At 37.5% G+C, this 20,671-nt stretch overlaps 1 protein-coding gene across 3 annotated transcripts in view; it reads left to right on the forward strand.

Annotated features, from left to right (window-relative positions):
- MDFIC (MyoD family inhibitor domain containing) overlaps positions 1-20,671 on the forward strand; it is a 92,541-nt gene that overhangs the window by 7,163 nt on the left and 64,707 nt on the right. For 2 of the 3 annotated variants that reach the window (XM_023228181.2, XM_023228182.2), the window contains exon 3: positions 13,954-14,076. In XM_023228181.2, coding sequence (XP_023083949.1) covers positions 13,954-14,076 — 123 coding nt within the window. Of the gene's footprint in view, positions 1-1,245; positions 1,280-13,953; positions 14,077-20,671 lie in introns of those variants that run through there. The other variant, XM_023228183.2, reaches the window with a different exon arrangement.

Raw genomic sequence — 20,671 nt, forward strand, 5'->3', positions numbered from 1 at the left:
TATCTATCTATCTATCTATCTATCTATCTATCTATCTATCTATCTATTTTGAGATGGAGTCTTACCCTGTCGCCCAGGCTGGAGTGTAGTGGCGTGATCTCGGCTCACGGCAACCTCCATTTCCCAGGTTCAAGCGATTCTTCTGCCTCAGCCTCCTGGGTAGCTGGGACTACAGTTGCGTGCCACCACACCTGGCTAATTTGTTGTATTTTTTAGTAGAGATGGGGTTCACTACATTGGCCAGGTTGGTTTCAAACTCCTGACCTTGTGATCCGCCTGCCCCAGCCTCCCAAAGTTCTGGATTACAGGTGTGAGCCACCGTGCCTGGCCGGTGGTTGGGCAAAATATTTTATATGGGGGATGTTGGAGAAGTAGAAATTTAAGGTAATTCATAAGTTTGCTTTGGAGCCTGAGTGGAAACCTAAAAAGAGCTGTTGAGTCTTCTTAGTCACAGGAGCATTGGATATTTGGTGGATACAAAAGATGAAAAGAGTTTTGGTTTGTTTAAGGAGAAACAGGGTGCATGGAAGACTTCTCTTGCTTGGATGGGTGGATTGAGAACACTCACTGTGCACTAATGAGAAGAAAGCCAGAAGATAGAGAGAAATTGAGGAAGAAAGGAGATGCAGGAAGGAGGAAGTGGTGCAGTAGGTATTTGTAAGGGAAAGACAAAAATTCTGGGAAGGAATGGGATGAAGAGACCAGTCTTTGGAAAGTTGGGAATGTTCCTCTTTGAGATGGAGGTGGGAGAAAAGGATAGGTGATAATCTAGACAAAATTTGATACCAAAATAAATATTGAGGGCCTATATCCCGGCAAAGTAAATGGTAACAATTTTTGAGAGCAAAGGAGGTTAGGATGAATCAAGAAATTTGAGATGTCTGGAAAAGATTTGGAAGAGGGAAGAATTAAAGAGGTAGTCAATCTGCGGCAAATAAAATGCCTGCTGGGTAACACAAAGAGATTAACTAGGACTGAATGGCATGAATTCTTACTGGAAGTGATCAGCATGGTTGATTGTCTTTCTCAGCCAAGGAGCATGCAGGAGCTTGGGAAGGGAAACAGATAGAATGGATTTTGCAGTTAGCATAGGGTTAGAGGTTGGCAGAGTGGGAGTGATGAGAGGATGACAAGGGATGTGTATCACGCATGTGTGGGAAGAGTGTGTTTATGTTAACTCGTCTTATATTCCAGGCTGGGAAGATAATCCAGAGACCAGAAATGCGATTGACAGACTAAGACCTCTGGCGATAAAAAATTATGGCTGTTGCTTTGTCTGGTCAGTTCACATACAAGGATTTAATATATATGATTGAGTGACCTTTACAGCGCTATGAGGGAAGCTGTGGAATTTTTGGGTGTGTAAAGGCTTTTCCTGTTTCTTTGAACCTCGTTTCCTGGATCTTGTTGAGATGATTTCATGGAAAGAAGGCCTAATAACAGTGTACAATTATTTTACTGGATTATATTTCTATAATAATAAAAGGTTTGGGGATAACAAGGAAACTTCAATTGACACAATCTAAAGTTAGACCATTTGCAAATACAAAGTTATTTAGAACAACAACACATGAAACAGATAAAAAAATTTCAACCAGATTATCTTTCTGAGACAATGTAAGTATTCTCCTGTACAAAGGCAGAGGATAAATCAAGTGATTTCTGTGTTTCTACTTCTCAAAGTATTCGGTTTTTATTAAGAGAATATATTATGTACTGACTAGATTCTAGATTTTGGACAGTTTAACTACAGTGATTCATTAGAGTAGATCAAACAAAGATGCTGCAGCCCTTCTGTCTTAAACAGTGCTATGTGTATGCACCAGTATTTTGGATACTTGATCTCTCTCCCTCCCTCCCCTTTTCCTCCTCCCTCTCCCTCTCTCTTTGTCTTTCCAGTAACTTTACTGAAGTTACTTAAACTTTTAATATCTTCTTTTTACATTAGCCTACATGTCCTGAAGGAGGAAAGCTTTTTAACCTTAAGTTTTTGAAGTCTAGTTATATTTTATAGATTCTTCTTCTAATCACTTAGGGTTTGCTAAGTAGAAACTATGAGAAGAGTTATTTTAACATGAATTTAATTTCGTTTGTGGTTTTTACTTACAGTCTACTTCTGTTTTCAGATTCACACCCACATGATCTCAAGTGAGATGATTCATATACACGTGCTTTTATGCCCAATTAGTTTCAGGAACAAAGTCTGAAATTAATTTTTATGCTAGCACATACATTTTACTATTGAGAGATTTGAATGGGAAAACCCTGCCCACAAATACTTTTCGGTGTGCCTACAAGGTCCTGTGAAGATTAAGAATGTATAGTTTTGTCCACAAGGAATTTCTCGACAGGATGAGAGAGGATGAGACACGAATGTTTACTAAATTAAATTGCAATCTCTTACTGAAATATCGATTCAAGATTGGAATAACAGCCATGTGACAGATTAATTTATGGCCAGATGCCAACTGACTGGTATCATCTTGGAGCAGGTAAATTTAGAGTTTGAGAGAGGATTTCATGATGGCGAGAAGGAATCAGTTTTGTCTAATTTGTACTGCTAGTGACCATAGTTAATGAATACACAGTTTGTAGGGTTTTTTGGTGAGAATTATGCTGGGTTGAGCCTTGAAACTAAGGTACCTTGTGGTCGAGCTGGTGACAGGCTCTCTGAAACTAGGTGGCAGAATATGAAGGAACCAGCTTCCTCTCTTTACTTTTGCCGCTCCGAGGCATTATCCTCCTACCCTTTTTCATGTAAATCAGCCTGATCTTTCTGGTGTTTGTAAACGTAGACACTGCTTTTGGGTCACTATAAACATAGTTCTTATTTCTTTCATTATCCAAGCAATACATAAGATCTGACGGGTTGTACTATTTATTTCTCATGGGGATACAAGATAAAATTATTAGGCATGAGAAAGTGTGGGAGTTTACAACATAAAATATATACGATGTTCAAATAACTATATCAGTTTTTCATCAATATGCAAAATGGATATAATTCGTACATCAGCTAAGGAGTAACATATTTAATCTTGGTGTCAGGAAAGCATTTTTGATTGGAGGGTAAAGAGACTGAGGCACTGGTAGTGGGTGTGGAAAAGAAAGTATAGATTTGCGAGAAATTGGGGAGTTCTTACTAGCAGGATCTGGTAATTGATTCTTTTGGAATAGGCGACATAAAAAGAAAATGAAGAGTTGAAGGTGATTCTGTGACTACTATTAACTAAGACACAGGCAACAGTTACGGAAACAGGCAGGAAGAGAAGAAAAGTGTTGATGAATTTTGGGAAATTTTGAGTCTGAGTTGCTAAAGATATATTTATGGAGAGTTAAAACTTCAAATCTGTAGCTCAGAATAGGTGTCAGGGCTAGGATAATGGATCTACAAGTTATCTTCCTGAAGTTTACTGAAACTATAGAAGTTGATGAGACTGCAAAGATGGTAGAGCCAGAAGAATATAGGTTGTGGTCTTCGAGGAGAATCCAAAGAACTCATTCCTCTATAGCAAGGGTGGGGAGGGCCCAGAAATTGAGCGGCTGAGTTAGTGAAGTTTATAAGAAGTTCCTGATTTGGGCCTTTATGAAAATTGACAGAGGACACACCATGTGATTTCAATTCTATATCTACCATTCTGAAGTCCCAGAAATTAATTTCAATATACTTCAAATTCACTTACAATTATCTTATTTGTGCATTCGCCACTATTTGAAAAACTCTTCTCTGTCATCTATTTATTTATTTCAAGATCAGACTCAAATCATAACTCTGAAATGCTCTTACAGATTAAACAACCCCCTTTGATTCACTTTTGATTTCCACTAGCCTTCATTCTTGTAATAGTGCCAAGTAAGGGTTCATTGCTTAACTAGAGAGCTTGAGACTAAAAGTGTTCTTGATAAAATAACTCTGTGTAACTGAGAGGTAACAGAAAGGTTTTTAAACTGTGGTGCATATGCAAGTTACCATGCTGAAAGACTAAAGATGGGTGTGAATCTTCCATTCCTTCCTTTTTCTTTTGAGATGGAGTGTCACTCTGTCACCCAGGCTGGAGTGCAATGGCGTGATCTTGGCTCACTGCAACCTCCGCCTCCCAGGTTCAAGCAATTCTCTTGCCTTAGCCTCTTGAGTAGCTAGGATTACAGGCGTGCACCACTGCGCCCAGCTAATTTTTGTATTTTCAGTAGAGACAGGGTTTCACCATGTTAGTCAGGATGGTCTTGAACTCCTGACCTTGTGATCTTCCCACCTCGGCATCCCAAAGTGCTGGGATTACAGGCGTGAGCCACTGTGCCCAGCCTCCATTCCTTTTTATAATGGAGTTAATAGACTGCCAATTAAGGGACCTGCTATAGATATGGTGTCTCTGGATTTTGGCAATCAGACAATCTCTTTCATGATAGTTTTCTAGACAAGATTAAGAAGGCTATTGTGCCTATAAGAGTGATTAGAATGTGATGCCTCTGAAAAACCATTGAATGAACTGGGCATATTTAGCACAGAGAAGACAGAGGAACATAAGATACTTTCTAATATGGCACTGTCAAATGGAGAGAAGATTAGACTTTGATTTTTTTACTTTGTTTGATTTTGCAAAAAGCAAAATACGATGAATCAGTGAAAATTTTAAGGAAGTAGATTTTAGCCAAATGTGAGGATGGTCCGAATAATTAAAAAACCAGAAGTGGAGTAAGCTATTTTCTGAGGCCATTTCTCTATCCCTGTAAGTATTCATACCTACAGTCTTTGGCCTATTCTTGAGAATGTTGAATGTCGAATGTTTTCATCTGAATTTATTTTATCAGATTGTCAGAGGGGCCTCTGAGAGCCCATTTAACTCCAGATTTCATAAGCCCATGAATGTTTGGCTTTAGTATGAACATATTGTTTGGTTGAATAAACATAACTGAACCTGTATGTAAGAAGGAAGGAGTTTGCTGTGCCTCAAGGTCAATCATCCTAAAAATTTATTCTTAGGGTAAGGAAAAGTAGGTTTAGATGTAAAAGGTGCAAGAGACTAAGATGACTGAGATGTGTCCTGGGTCCTCATATCAGATTGCTGTTATCCAAGGGATTCTTTTCTTTTCTTTTTTTTTTTTTCCTCAGAGGGAGTCTCCCTCTGTCGCCCAGGCTGGAGTGCAGTGGCGCGATCACCACTCACTGCAAGCTCCGCCTTCCGGGTTCACGCCATTCTCCGGCCTCAGCCTCTCCAGTAGCTGGGACTACAAGCGCCCGCAACCACGCCCGGCTATTTTTTTTGTATTTTTAGTAGAGACGGGGTTTCACCATGTTAGCCAGGGATGGTCTCGTTTTCCTGACCTCGTGATCCACCCTCCTCGGCCTCCTAAAGTGCTGGGATTACAGGCGTGAGTCAACGCGCCCGGTCCCAAGCGCTTATTTTCTTAAGTGGAAGGCACACAATTCTTCCTTCTCCCTTCATGAATTTAGAGCCCTGATTTATTGACATGTATGTTAAATGATTGCTGCACTTTGTACCTATTTCTTTGCCTATTTATACTCAATTGGATTTTCATATAATTTTGTAATTTGTTTTCCAATTTTGTTTGTACGTTCCATTCCTTTTACCTACCCCAAACCTATAAAGTGATTGAGTCAGTATAATTTGCCCACCATTCTTTTGGGTCTAAACATACCATACGCTTCTAAATACATAAGAAGCCCTTCAAGGGAATATATTTTAGATCTTGCTCAGAAGTCTTATTATTTTTCAAAATACTGGTAACAATGAATTAATTAAATTATGTTGATTTAAGCACCTGACTTACTCAACAAACATTTATAGTGTATGATTATATAACTTCCTTGTGTTTGCAAAATCTTGAAATTTATGCATATGTTCATTCACTCATCTGTTTAAATGCTTTATCTTAACGTGTATTTTCGGACAATGCGATTTTAATCATTTTAGAATGTTAGGCAAAGCAGGTTGGTTTTGCAATGTTCCTTAAAGGTCATTAAGCTTGAGGGTTTTTTTTTTTTTTTTTTTTGGATCAGTGGAGAAGTAAAATTCCAGAGCCTGAGGTCTTCCTGAAAGCTGCCTTATCTTTGGTTTTTTAAAGGTTACAGTTGGGAAACATTTGCAGAATTTCCACATTATTCTGAACTGCGGGGAAAATACAGACCTAGTTTTTTTTTTGGTTACTTTTCCCAGAGATTTTAGTCTCAGATTACTTGAAATTTCATAAACTAGAATACGTATCGATCATCTGTAATAATGCTGGTGCTTTAATGGAAGAGTAAATATGAAATTGTTTAAAGCAAGTTTGTTATAGATAAGGGAGGTATGAATATAGATTGCATATCAGCAATAACAATATATATAATATGCAGATTACAAATGCTCTGTCATAGATTATCATCAAATATTTAATGGAAGTGTATGAGAGCTAACATGCAAAAGTCTCAAAATTTAAACACAAAGAGAGCTAGTTATACTTCTTTTTATAAGAATAGAAGTATATTTTACCCTGATTAAGTTTTATGAGGTTTTATAAAGATTCCTGCCAAGGAACATAATTTATGTTAGTCTTTCTTGAAGTAAGCAAATAAAGTATGGATAACAAGTAGAAAATGTATTTTTCTTTTTTGCTTTTGTTTTTTTGGTTTGTGAGTTTACACACACTTCTGCCTGGTTCAGTAGAATATTTGAGGTGGCTTATACGAATACTTTTTAAAAAGGATTAAAACAGAATAACGGTAAATATAAGTAGACTAGGAAACCTAAGCCTGGGGAAATCAGAATGTATAGGTATAGGCTGTGGGGTCAAACACAGTTATTCAATTTTGTATGTAGATGTGCATTCAAAAGAAAACTTTTGGAGGATATACTTTTCATTGTCTATAAGGAAAAAAATAACATACAGCTACTCAAAGGAAACAATACTTTTCCTTGTATTCAATCTGGAAACATACTTATTGTTTGGTTTTTCATATAGAGATTACTGAAGGATACTGCCCTACCAGCCTCCTTATGATTTATTTATAGCATGTTTTAAAAAGGTGCTTATTGCAATAACACTTAATGGAATAACAATAGCCAGTGTGAATGAGCTCTTATTCCATATCAGACACCTTGCTTTCCTGGCTTGATTTCATTTATTTCCACATCCACCTTACGAGATAGAGACTGTTTTTATTCCCATTTAAAGATGAAGAAACTGACAAAGATTAACTTGTCCAGGATCCACATCATTAGTGGTGGACGCAGGCACCCTGATTTTAGATCCTTTGCTTTTAGTCGCTTCTCTAGTGCAGAGTAAAATTAGGAGAGAGTCCTTCTGTCCCAGAGACACTAATGAGAATCCTTTTATTCATCAGGAAGGCTTCAAGTATTTGGACTTTTAAGTGGCAATGTTGCCCCCATTTTTTTGAAAACTGTGGCATGTACAGAAATTTGAAGCAACATTCTCAGGTTCTTCTGTTACTATAATATTATTTGTTAAAAGCATTCAGTTATGGAGATAATATTATTGCTTGATTATAAATTGTTGGAAAAATATCCCTCTTCAATAGTTTGAACAATTGTCTTATAAGAAAAGGTAAAGCTTACTATTCCTACCTACAAAGGGCAGAACTAAGAATAGTTATAAATGACTTAATAGCAGATTTGTGTTAAAAAAAAAAAAAGAATAACTTGTTAATTCACCAATCTGACCAAGAATATAAGGTGTCCTCTTGTGAAGTAGCAATCACTGAAATTTTGGAGAAGGGCTGAATGTTACGGTAGACCTTTCTACACTGAGTGGGATATGAAACTAGCTGAGCTGCAGATCTTTTCCAACTCTGGATTTTATCCTCCTGTTTCCAACTGAATATCTGTCTCTGAGACTGTGTTTTCTCATCAGTAAAACTGGGCTAAGTTTTTCTCTTTATTACACTGTTGATGGTTCTGAAGATCAAATAAATATTATATATTTGAAGTCCTTTGAAAACCATTAGTACTGTAATTCCAAACATTGATTATTCTTTCAACAAAGAAGACATTTTTATTTTTTTGAAACTTATGTAACAAACACATATTAGTTGAGTGGCTGTTATGTGGCATATATCATATTTTATATGTTATTTTCTAATTTATTTTTAATGTTCTTAGATTTTTCACTCTTGCTAATCACCATCTTATTATTTTATCCTCCAACTGTTGTAGACAAGTAAAACTACCAAGTTTTAAATTTAGATAATGCCAACTAGGTAAAGTGTTATAGAATTTTAAATTAAATGGAAATTCTATTTACCTGAATATTTTTCGTTCTCCTTCAACAGGAAGAATTGAGATTGGAGAAGATTGTTTCTTACCATTCATGCCCTTCTTTAGAAACAGGAAGATAAAGGGTATTGATTCTGTAAGATAGACAGTCATTTCTGAGTAGGACATATTGTATTTAAATTGATCATTTGGAACCCTTACTTTTTCCATTTACTCTCACTCAATTCATGTTCGTCACTTTCTTTGAGAATTAATTCAAATCCAATGCCCTACAATGGCTTTTCTATATTTCCTCGACTCCATTTTAAACACTCTTCTGCATGTGTATGAGCTTTTGGCTCTATTGTTTAGCTCTTGTGCAGAATCAGATTTGCAGAATTTTAGAGCCAGAAAGGCCTCTGCGTTCATCCAGTTCAACGCTCTAATTTCCTGATGAAGACGATGAAGACAATGAGTCCCAGTCACACAGCTGGTCAGCCTTTGAGCCAGAATTATGTTGGAGCAGTTGTCACTACCTTCTGTTTTGCAGTTGCTTGATTGTTTATGTGTGTGTGTTTGGTCTCCCCAGTGAGAGGATTTGTTGCCAGGGAACTAGCCCTTTTCCTCATCCAGAGAAAAGTAGTTCTTCGTCACTTGTTTGTCCAGAGTAGACATACTAGGATGTTCAGGAGCTAGCCTTTGGAAGTAGATGCCAGTGGTGTTCAACTATCCTTTGACCCAGTACTATTTTTAATGCATCTTCAATTTTTATTTTGAAATCTAAAACATATTTCTTTTATCCCATTATTAGTAGAATTGATTAGCATGATATATAATTTAGATTTCCCATTCTTTTTTATTTTTTGAGATGGGGTTTCGCTCTTGTTGCCCAGGCTGGAGTGCAGTGGCATGATCTTGGCTCACTGCAACCTCTGTCTTCTTGGATTCAAGCGATTCTCCTGCCTCAGCCCCCAAGTAGCTGAGATTACAGGAATGCACCACCATGCCCAGCTAATTTTTTGTATTTAGTGGAGACAGGGTTTTACCATGTTGGTCAGGCTAGTCTCGAACTCCTGACCTCAGGTGATCCACCCGCCTCAGCCTCTCAAAATGTTGGGACTATAGGCGTGAGCCACTGTGCCCAGCCAGATTTTGTATTCTTAATAGTTATCCTTACATGGAGACAGAAATAAATACCTCTATATTAATTCGATGATTAGATACAAATCTATTTTCTAGTACTTAGAATACTGTGACAAAGGGATGAGTATCAAAGTCTGTATCTCAATATTTGATATACCTAAGTTTTTTTTTTATATATAAATAGTTATGTAGTATAATATAAGAGTTCACTTAGAATAGTGCCCCTCAAGCCAGGCCATATATCATGATGACATCACTCCCCCAGCCCTACACACACCTGAGTTGAAATCTCTTAGGTTGGGCCTGTGCATGTTTATGTTTCAAGAGCTGTATAGCAGTTCCAACCCCAAGCCAAAGTAAAGGACCATTGGCTTAGAAGGACAGCATTGTTGAGATAATGAAGGCCCCCTTTTAAGAGAAAATTGCTACTTTGGGTGGGGGAGATGTTTGCCTGTTGGACATGTAAATAGAAATCTTATAGAAAGGTACAGACTGATTTCATACGTGACCAAAATCACCTGACTACCTATGGGTTATCTTTCAGGCCTACCTACTAGTTGAGTAAACCTCCATTATACAGAGTGAAATTTATTAAACCAGGACTGAGTTCTCTGTTTCTCATTTCAGAAATAACACAAAAAATCTACTCTGATAATAGAAATTGGTTACTAGAAACTTCCATTTTGTTATTGTAATGAGTAGTGGCTGACTCAACCAATTGAAAGCTTTAGTAAGGTTGGTTTCGTGTTTGGATATCATGGTCCCCATCTTACAATTATCTATCAATAAATCCTACTCTCTCTTCAGAGCATTTCTTCAGTGTTATATGGAACTGCCCACCATTTATGAGACTGCCATATGGGTAGCTCATTGAAATGAGTAAATATTAAGAATATATTAATAAAATGACATGCAAACATTTGAAAGTCACAGAACAGTCAAGTGGTCACAGAAGTTTAGTTTATACAAGTGGACAATTGGCAACAGTCAATTTAAATTATTTTTATTGGGACCCTTTTCTGAATCTTGCTTTGGGCTGGGTGCTGCAGATCACAGCAAAACCCTGAGACCAGCTTTTGAGCCAAGACATTTAGTTTTCAAGAGAAGCAAAGTTGAATAGACTGAGAATAGTGAATTAATAGTAACTGCATATTATTTACTGAATATAATCAGACAGAGAATGATAGTTTTTTTCTTTTTTGACCCGAGGTGGACACTGGGAATCACCTAATTCTAGAATTTCACAGATAAGGAAACTTTTAAAAAAACGTGATAAATTGTCCATTAATAACAGTTTAGAGCAGGAAGAACTTTATTTTTTACCTGGAGTGGTTTATATAGTTGTACATCTATGTGTATATGGACCACATGGCATTTTCATTTATTCAATGGAGAGTTGAGAGGGTCTGTGTTTAGCACTCGAATATTGGACATGATTCAAATATGAGTTAAGTGTGTCTAGAGGCTTTATTCATACCTATTTTCTTTTAGTCAGCAATGCTTCATAATGCCTTGGTTTCATGAATTAATTTTAATGGAATTAAACTTGAACAGCTCAAAATTATATAATTAATTTCATTCAGCTTCAATTAAAGTTACTAATTGAATCAAGCCTACTAGCATGACACCTGGCGGCAGTCAGCTACATAACAATGGCAGCAAGTATTTAGGACTCTGCTGATGAGCTAGTTCATATCTACTAGTGAGTTTCCGTGAAAAATCTCTTTTATTGATAATCTCAGAATGTCCTTGAGTTGACTGTAGCAGTGGAAAGATTTCTGGAGTTGTTTAAAAATGTAAAGATTTTAATTGAAACTAACATATCTCATGAAGATTACATTTCTCTATGATAATGCTGAGTAAATGTTACATAAGTCTAGAACATATTGGTTTAGTATATTTTCAATTTGTATTTTACTGCTATTTGAATATGGTTTTGTTTATAAAAATCCTTGGAATTTAAGACCCCATTTGCTTCAGAGACCTTAGCCTCTGGACTTGGTCCCAAGTGGGTGTCCATCTATTTTTATGTGTTGAAATTTGTTTCATGGCAGAACTTTTTAATTGTTGTGAAATCCCCATGGTACATGAAAAATTTTTGCATGTGCAGAAATTTTTTCCTTCCACTGGAAATGTTAACACGGTTGACTAACAACTTCTGTTTGAATCTCTTTCCTTTCTTTGCTTCCATGGCTTAACATCATGCAGTTTTTCTTACTTCTCTAACTCCTTCCTAATTGTACGGACTCTTCTTGATACTTGGTACTCTTCTTGATATTTCTTAATATATTCACTCTTTTAGTGAGCTCATTAATTTGAATGGCTTTGGAAATCAAGTTTAGAAAGATGACTATTTCTAGCTATAACCTTTATTCTGACTTGCAAATTCAAATGTCCAATACTTAATTCATCCACTAGACTGTAAACTCCAAGAAGGCTTGGGCAGCATTTCATAATTCATTGTATCCTCATCAACTAGCACAATGCCTAAACATCTACTAAGCAAAAATATATATTACTAAAAGAATAAATTGGTCTCCTGATTTTTAGTCTTTCCCAATCAAATCCAGACTGAGAACTTGGTCATATCCAGCCCCACCTTCCTTGATTATCTCTACAAACCTCTAGTTAATTTCTCACATTTACTTCCTATTGCATCTTGTTATCCAGTTAATTATACTCTTATCAACTTCAATATGGGCTTTGCAAAGTCTCTCTTTTAGTTTCCCTTACTGTATTCTCCCTCTTAGATGTATCCATACTCCAATGGAATCATCTGAGTTCAACCTCTTCTCCCTCAGTTGAAATAGAATCTTTGATTTTGGTACCCAGGAACATGTTAAGCGGCCTGGCGCAGTGGCTCATGTCTGTAATCCCAGCACTTTGGGAGGCCGAGAAGGGCAGATCACGAGGCCAGGAGATCGAGACCATCCTGGCTAACATGGTGAAACCCCGTCTTTACTAAAAATACAAAAAAATTAGCCGGGCATGGTGGCGGGAACCTGTAGTCCCAGCTGCTGGCGGGGCTGAGGCAGGAGACTGGCGTGAACCGGCAGACGGAGCTTGCAGTGAGCGGAGATCATGCCACTGCACTCCAGCCTGGGCAACAGAGGGAGACTCTGTTTCAAAACAAACAAGCAAACAACAAAAACAAAAGAAAACAAAAAACTCGCCAAGTGAATTAAAGCGCATCCAGAACGAGAATCACAAGTGTGCACAAGTTTATTAATCTTCCTAAGGCGTGGCTCTGATAAGGCATTTCATAAAGCTTCAGTGGCTAGTTTGACTTATTTTTCTTGCTTTTGAATTTCATTCACATTTCTCACCTTAGCATTATAAAATCCACACAATGTCTCTAATCAAACCTTCACAGCCTTCTCTCCTAATTTTCTACTCACAGTCCTTAACAGTCCAGAGTTGGAACCTTTGCGCAAATGTCTACTTTTGGAGTTTGCCTGTGCTGTTCCTCCACCTTTCTCCCATCTGGACTTCTGGAAATCCAACTAATCTTTTAAAGACCATCCAACATGTACCTTTTTCTCAGTGCTTTTCTTGATCTCTGAATCCTGATGAGTATTTTTGCTTCGTTTGAACCTCTTTGGTGATCTGGACCTCTCATAGCATGCATTTTACCTTATTGCCAGTTTGGTTTTTGCTTGACTTATGCTTCCCAAAGACTTTACGTTTCCGTACATGTTGGTTTTCTCCCTGAGAACCCATAAACCCACCTGCGATTCTCTCCTCCTAAACACCCCCTTCTCGGAGGATGCATTACGCAGTCCTTGACTTTTTCTTCACTTTCTTTTTTTTTTTTTTTTTTTTTTTTTTTTTTTTGAGACGGAGTCTCGCTCTGTCGCCCAGGCTGGAGTGCAGTGGCCGGATCTCAGCTCACTGCAAGCTCCGCCTCCCGGGTTTATGCCAGTCTTCTGCCTCAGCCTCCTGAGTAGCTGGGACTACAGGCGCCTGGTACCTCGCCCGGCTAGTTTTTTTGATTTTTAGTAGAGACGGGGTTTCACCGTGTTTGCCAGGATGGTCTCGATCTCCTGACCTCGTGATCTGCCCGTCTCGGCCTCCCAAAGTGCTGAGATTACAGGCTTGAGCCACCGCGCCCGGCCTTTCTTCACTTTCTAGAGAGAGAATGCTGTAGTTGCTTTCTATACCTCCTCACTACTCAGTCTCTCCTCATTCAGCTGCAGGCTGACTTTCATCTCTACCACTCATCAGAGCTTCTTCTCTTTCATTCCTTTCCCTGCTGCTCAACCCTCTACATGCATGGCCTCACTCACTTTCATCCTTCCTGTAACGTTTCCACATTTCTCTATCATGGCACATCACTTGCTGTATTAAAATTACTTGTTTACTGTAAACTTAACAGATTATTTTTACCATGAACATCTCTGGTTCTTTAACGTCAGGCTGATAGTAGGTGCTCAGTAAATACCTGTTACTGAGTCAATAACATAGGCAGCAGTCAATAGAGATAGACCTGTTCTATATCCTTACATTATGGCAGACTTGGAAGCATTTAGAAAAATGTATATGCTAAAAAAAGAGAAAAAATATATACATTCAATTATTAAATGTATCTTTTTTAATTCAGGAAAATGTGATAAAGACAATACTGAGAAAGATATAACTCAAGCTACCAATAGCCACTTCACACATGGAGAGATGCAAGACCAGTCCATTTGGGGAAATCCTTCAGATGGTGAACTCATCAGAAGTAAGTATTTTTAGAAAAAACTTTGAGTGATTTTGGGATACGACTATGATAATATATTCTTCGTTAATTGTCCCAGATAATTCTGCTACAAATTCGTAAATCAACAGAGTTTATCTAAAAGTGGTTACATTCATATTTTAAATTACAGAGCTAAAACTAGGTTATACATAATGCTGTCAGTGTTGTCTTTCTTCAGAAAGGAAGAATTGAACCGTAAATGTTGGACTCTATTCTCAGAGAGATTTAGTCAAAATTCAGTTCCTTTTTGAGTAGCAACTAAGTGGAAGTCAAACAACTCTAAGTATATGCGGATGGAGAAACTAACAAGAGAAAGATGGTGGAGCTAAAAGATTAATGCTACTGTGGTCTCTGTTCTCCTAGCTAACTGACTCTAATTTTTTTTTTTTTTTGATTAATATTTTATCACTGTTGGTTAAAAATTTTTTGTGATATTCTTCTTCCTAAAATTGCATACAAAAGCTTTGGTCTATTTTCATGTTACTCTTTGAATGCCCTGCAATACCATGTCTTTTGGGTGCTGATCAGAATGCTGATCCAATATGACGTTCTGCTCTCGAGCTCCTGGAGCTTACGTTCTGGTCACTAAGTTCCCCTAGGTGTGTTCAAGGTGAATTTGCCATACAATGAATTATTGGACATAGCAAACACATAGGTACAAATATTGCTGCTAGGCCATACCTGGAAGAGCACAGAGAGTAAATCTTTTGATATTCCCCTTTAGAGTAACCGAAGTACCATGTTCCCTTCTCAGGTTTTCAGAGTGGGTAGAGGAGAATTTACTTCTGGGATCAAATGTTTATTTTATTTTTAAAACTTATTTCTTTAGTTTAAATAATTTCATACTATTGACCCTTTACTGTCTTCCACATTACACTTACTTTGAAACTTAGAACATTTCTTTCCTCTCTAGAATGCCTGTCTCTAACTGAAAACTAAACAAAATAAATTAGAAAAAAAGAAGGAAGAGTCCAACTTAGGAGAAAATAAACAACAAGAATAAAAATACTATTGAAGGAAATTTCCAGGTTTCTAACAAAAACTCTAAAAATGAGTATGTTTTATGTTAATTTTAGGACCATTTGGTTTTTATACACTTTGGTCTTGGAGAAGGGAGTAGGAAGGAAGGAAATGAGACTCAGAAATTAGTGAGGAGGAAGATTTATATAGCTTTATCCAAAGACTCAAATAAACATTATTTCAAGTAAACATTTATCTCAAAAACATATATTGATTAGCTTTTATCTAATATTGACTCTGCTATTGTGAAACACATGATTTTGTGGAATAACTAGCCTATTTTATCTCTGATTTCCTAGCAACCAGAGTTAGTGAGCACTAGAAGAAGTTCTAGAGACAATTTTACCTCTATCTGTTGGGAAGCAAAATGGTTTTCTCACTTTGTTTTTTCAGTTGTAACAATTTTAAGTGTGTGCTTCATTTAATTGGTTTATTTCCTTAATCTCTTTTCCTAGGGCCCACAGTAGGAAGAGTGAGTAAGATTTCTTAGAACAACAACAATAAAAAGTACAAACACTAGGCCGGGTGCGGTGGCTCACGCCTGTAATCCCAGCACTTTGGGAGGCCGAGGCAGGTGGATCACGAGGTCAGGAGATGGAGACCTTCCTGGTGAACACTGTGAAACCCCGTCTCTACTAAAAATACAAAAAAATTAACTGGGCGTGGTGGTGGGCACCTGTGGTCTCAGCTACTCGGGAGGTTGAGGCAGGAGAATAGTATGAACCCGGGGGGGGCGGAGTTTGCTGTGAGCCAAGATTGCAACACTGCACTCCAGCCTGGGCAACAGAGCGAACTCTGTCTCAAAAAAAAAAAAAAAAAACCACTATTAAATAAGAATATGGAGAGTCATGCTAATGTGTTAAGTGTGTTTATATTATTTGGTTAAGCTCATATTAGTCATAGAATCCGTACCATTAAAAAGAATTAATTAAAATGATTTACTCTATGGTTTAATTGGTTAAGTGGGTATCAAATCAAATATGTTGTAAATTGCATGAGTTTCTTTATTGAGATAATGATGTACCCTGTCCCATGGGACTTTGGAACATTAGGAAACAACTGTCTAGTTTCTTACTAATATTCACTGAAGGAATGAAGCGATACAGAAATTTAAACCCCCCTCTGAAAGGGCTGCTGGGAAAACTGACAGATGAATGGATATACAAAAGATAATGGCCAAAGATAGCAATGCCATTCCTGCCTGAAACATAAGCTGGCAAGCATTTCCAAATATTGGTGGGTGAAATCTGACTCTGAATTTTGATTATAAATTTCAAAAACTCCATTTTTGTCATTTTCCCAGTCATGCTTTTCTAGACAAAGTCTACTTTGTTGGATCAACAGAAAAAAATTGATATCTGGATTTGCAGAAGTGGAACATTTTATATCATCTTTAAAACTGACTCAATTCTGGATAGCATTTGAAAGTTTTGTATTGTGGTAGCTTCTGCTATTCCAAATCCTTTGATACTAAACTCTCAGAACTGCCTGACTTTCCTTCTTTGGCCTTCCCCACAGAGTCACTGGCCATCTCTGTGTAATTTAATGTCTGTCTGTCTGAACTCTGAAGTTAGGAAGATGTGTATTTTCCTCTTGCTTAAACATCTCGCACATTTTGGGGGCCCAGAAACTCTTTTGTAATAACAATAGGCCCTGGAAAAGGAGACTGTGGCTCAGAGCTTCATGGGAGGAGGGGAACATCTGTGTTGAGTCAGGCCCGGGCTGGCTCCCATTCCAGGAGTCCTGTGTGGCTCTCTGAGCACCGTGGAAGAGGCAGACAGCTGGCTCTCACGGAATTGATGTTAGTGTTCCCACTGTAGTGTGAGTTTGGCTGAATAGAGGGATCATCAGAAAAATGAGGCTGGCTGGGTGTGGGAACATTTTCAAATGCACAACCCACACATTTTCCAAGCTTCCATGGGGCAGCTCAGCTGCATACGCAACAAGTGAAGGAGAGAGACGCGGTCGAATGTGACTTCTTTTTCTTTACTCTTGAAAGTGGTGAGGGCTTGGCAGCTCGTGTCTCCATTGTGCCAGGTGACTGCTGCCTTCTTTGCGGGGCACTCAAGGCATAATTTATAGGGGACTGTTAGCTGTCAGTGTAATAAGGCTGTTTTTACTTTGCTGAGAATAACTGAGCTCTGGAAAGTCAAGGGAGTGGCTGCTTTGGAAATTGTATTCTAATTAAAGGGTGTATTCTCAGGCCTCATAAGGGACATTCAAGCTGAGAATAATTTCCAGATTATTCTGTGAACTTTAACCCTGACCTTAACAGACTACCTGCTTGAACTCATACTTGGTTCATGCTCTACACAGAAGTTTGTACTTAGTCTGCTTTCGCTGGTCCACCTAGAAAACATTGCAGGTGGCAGGCCTGGGGTACTATGGTTTTTCAGGGTATGGATTTCAAATTTGTTGCCCTTGAATTGCTAACTTATTACAGAGAATACATTATGGAAGTAAAAAATAAAAGGAGGAAACTCATGTGGAATCAAACATTTCGAATAAATAGGCCCCACACTATCTGGTCAGAGAATGCACATTTTGGTTCTCTTTCTTATGAAATTTAAATTTAAAAAGACAATTCCAGCCACTTAAATTTATTTAAAAATTTCTAAACCAAATTAGTAAAGAATTAAAAACAATAAAGGTTTTATGAAAAAAAAGTTTATAATTGGATATTCTTTTTTTATTTTATGACTTTTTATCCTTTTTACAGTTCAAAAGACTTTTGTATTCTCAGAACATATTTTGGTGTATAATTTAATTTCTGAACGGTGGCTTGAATTTTTGGAATTTTTAAGAGCACCAACTAAGCCTTTGGCTTTTCCCCTCAGATTAGGATGTATGGTATCGTATATAATTTGAAGCTATGCCTTGTTTTAATTATCACTATTCCTCTGACTTAGTAAAATAAATGTTACAGTGAAGCGACACCATCAATTAATATTAATTTTTCTGTTTAACCCATAATATGCATAAACTGATAACAGGCAATAGGCAACATTTCATGTTTTAATTAGACAAGAAAAGGAACAGAAGCAACAGAAGCAACATTTCGATCTCAGTCTTTGGGGGGATTTCTAAGGTAGGAAGAAGTGTGTGTGTGTGTGTGTGTGTGTGTGTGTGTGTGTGTGTGTGACTGTGCTTACAGTCAGGCATGTGTAATATTTTCCTTTAATTTAGGTCAAATTCTACTATTCTAATTATTTCCAATAGAGAGCTTACATTTTTCTTTGTTCCTCTTTATGAAGTGCCTCAGGTCTCTATCTCAGGTTTTTCTAGGTCTTTCTGAAAATTCTTATTAGTTAACTTTATCCTTGGACATTGCTTTTACATAAACGTCTCCTAATTCTAAATGTCATTACTTAACTCCAGAAATTTTCCTTAGCTTCTCTTCTGAAATAAATTTCCCATTAAATTAAACTATTTTGTTCAGCTAATTCTCTCCTTTGTGATTTTATAGAATTCCCATGATCTGAAGCAAAGTTAGAATGCTCTACTTAAATGGTAATCCCCATTCTATTTAACCCATTTATTCATTTTGAAGAGTTTTTAGCTCTCATAATAGTAAGCACTTAATTGGCAGTAGAATGCAAGCTCTTCTCCATCTCACAGTTGCTCACCCTGATGGAGCTGCTGTATCATGCCTTTTCACTCATCCTGCTACTTGAAACCTTTCTCTTGGCATCATCTGCATTTCCTCTCCACATCAACAGGCTCTGTTATTAGGAGCTCTATTATTTCTTTTCCTAGCCTTTGCCAACTTAATGCAGATCACCCTTTAATGCATACCATTTAATCACTTTAGGGAATGCCTCCTTCATGTAAAATACTGAAAGAAAAGCAGATACTCAGGTGTTCTATTTATATACTTAGAGCATTTTTACTTTGTTGGTAAGGAAAGAGCATTGAAAGGTTTGTATTAAGTTTATTTGACAGCTCTCCTTTGAAGGCACATTTCAGTAAGTGTTAATTTGGATTTCTTTAGAATTCACTTTATATGGAAAAGGCCATCAACCAGCCCCTAGATAACTATGACCTAGTTAAGACTGGAAGATACAGCTATCGTATTATGTTTCTTGGGTAATCTAGGAGTTTTCCCCTAATATTTCATGCTCATTCATTTTTGGGAGCACATACTGGAAGCAAGTAATTCTGACTTTTGCCTTGCTCAATGTCTTTTCCTCCTCCACTTGGCTCTCAGAAAAATTCTCTGTTTATTCAATATGTTGGACAAACAGTTATGTGACTGTAGTACACATGGCTTTGATTATTGTTTTAGAGGAGGATGTTTATGGTCAGTTATTCCAAAATCAAACTAATCGTTTGGATTCAAGGTTGGGTGGATAATCCTAAGTCATTTTTGATGGGCTCCTGTATTTATCTCATTGGTCAATGGCAACCATTAGGCTGTATTCTAGAATGGAGGTCAAGTTACCTGACACACTTCTTCTTAGGCTGCATTATTCTATCCTCATCTGGCTTCTGCCCAGAAATTGGGGAGAACCATTTCATTTTGAGCCGTTTTTTGTTTTGACCATTTAATGTTCAGGGGCTGAGAGGTCAATGGAAACTGACTTCCAGGAGTCAGACTGTGGCTGCATCATTACTACTAATGCTAGGCCAGTTACCTACCCTCTGTGAGCTCTAACATCTCATTTTTAAAAGGGAGGTGCTAACACGTTATGCCTCATTGTCATTTTGATGATTATACAAGAAAATGCATATTGTATGCTTCCTTAGCACAGAGCCAAATGAGTAGGCATGCGCTGAATTTATTGGTTTTCATTATTATTACCCTTGAGCCCAACTATTAGTTCTAAGGCTTGTTTTGTTTTATTTTTTCATCATGGCTCCATTAGGTTACATGTCCAGACAGGCTGGATCCAAAAGATCATGTCTTTCCGACACCCTTGATATTGTCTACAACAATAACCAGCACATTGATTGCTGCATGGTTTGTGCTTAATAAACGCATGATGACTTAAGTGTATTGAATTAATGAGGGGGAGGGAAGAGATGCTTTACCTACCTTGCCTGTATTATTTCAGATGTTAAGGTCCTGAGATGAAGATTCTAAATCACTACAGTATTCCATTTATTCTTTCTAACTCCCTTCTTACTCCCAAGCTGCATATGGTTTATTTATGTCAAGTTTGAAGTATGTATAGATGACTTTTATGATATTAAGGCAATCAAGTTCTAAATTTGACTATCATTTACTGATAAGGCTACTTTGAAGAGTTTTCAGTGAAGTTCTTATGGTAGTGCTCTGTGTAACATTCATTTTCTGAGGAGGTGAATAGAAATGACACTTTCTTTATGGCCTTTTTTGCATCCCATGTTCCTTAGTTTTCATGCCTATCCATAAGAAAAAAAATTCGAGGCAACCTTAGTTCCCTCCCTGCCTTTTGTGTCCCTCCCTCCAGCTTGGATGGACTTTCCTTCCATCCTTCCTTCTCTCCCTCCCATTCTTTTGTCTTCCTTTTCTTCCTCTTTTCTTCTTTTCCTCTTTTCTTCTTTCTCATATTATTCTCTGCCTTTCTAACAGATA

Source organism: Piliocolobus tephrosceles, chromosome 8 (assembly GCF_002776525.5).
Source record: "Piliocolobus tephrosceles isolate RC106 chromosome 8, ASM277652v3, whole genome shotgun sequence".
Taxonomy (NCBI): Eukaryota; Metazoa; Chordata; class Mammalia; order Primates; family Cercopithecidae; genus Piliocolobus; species Piliocolobus tephrosceles.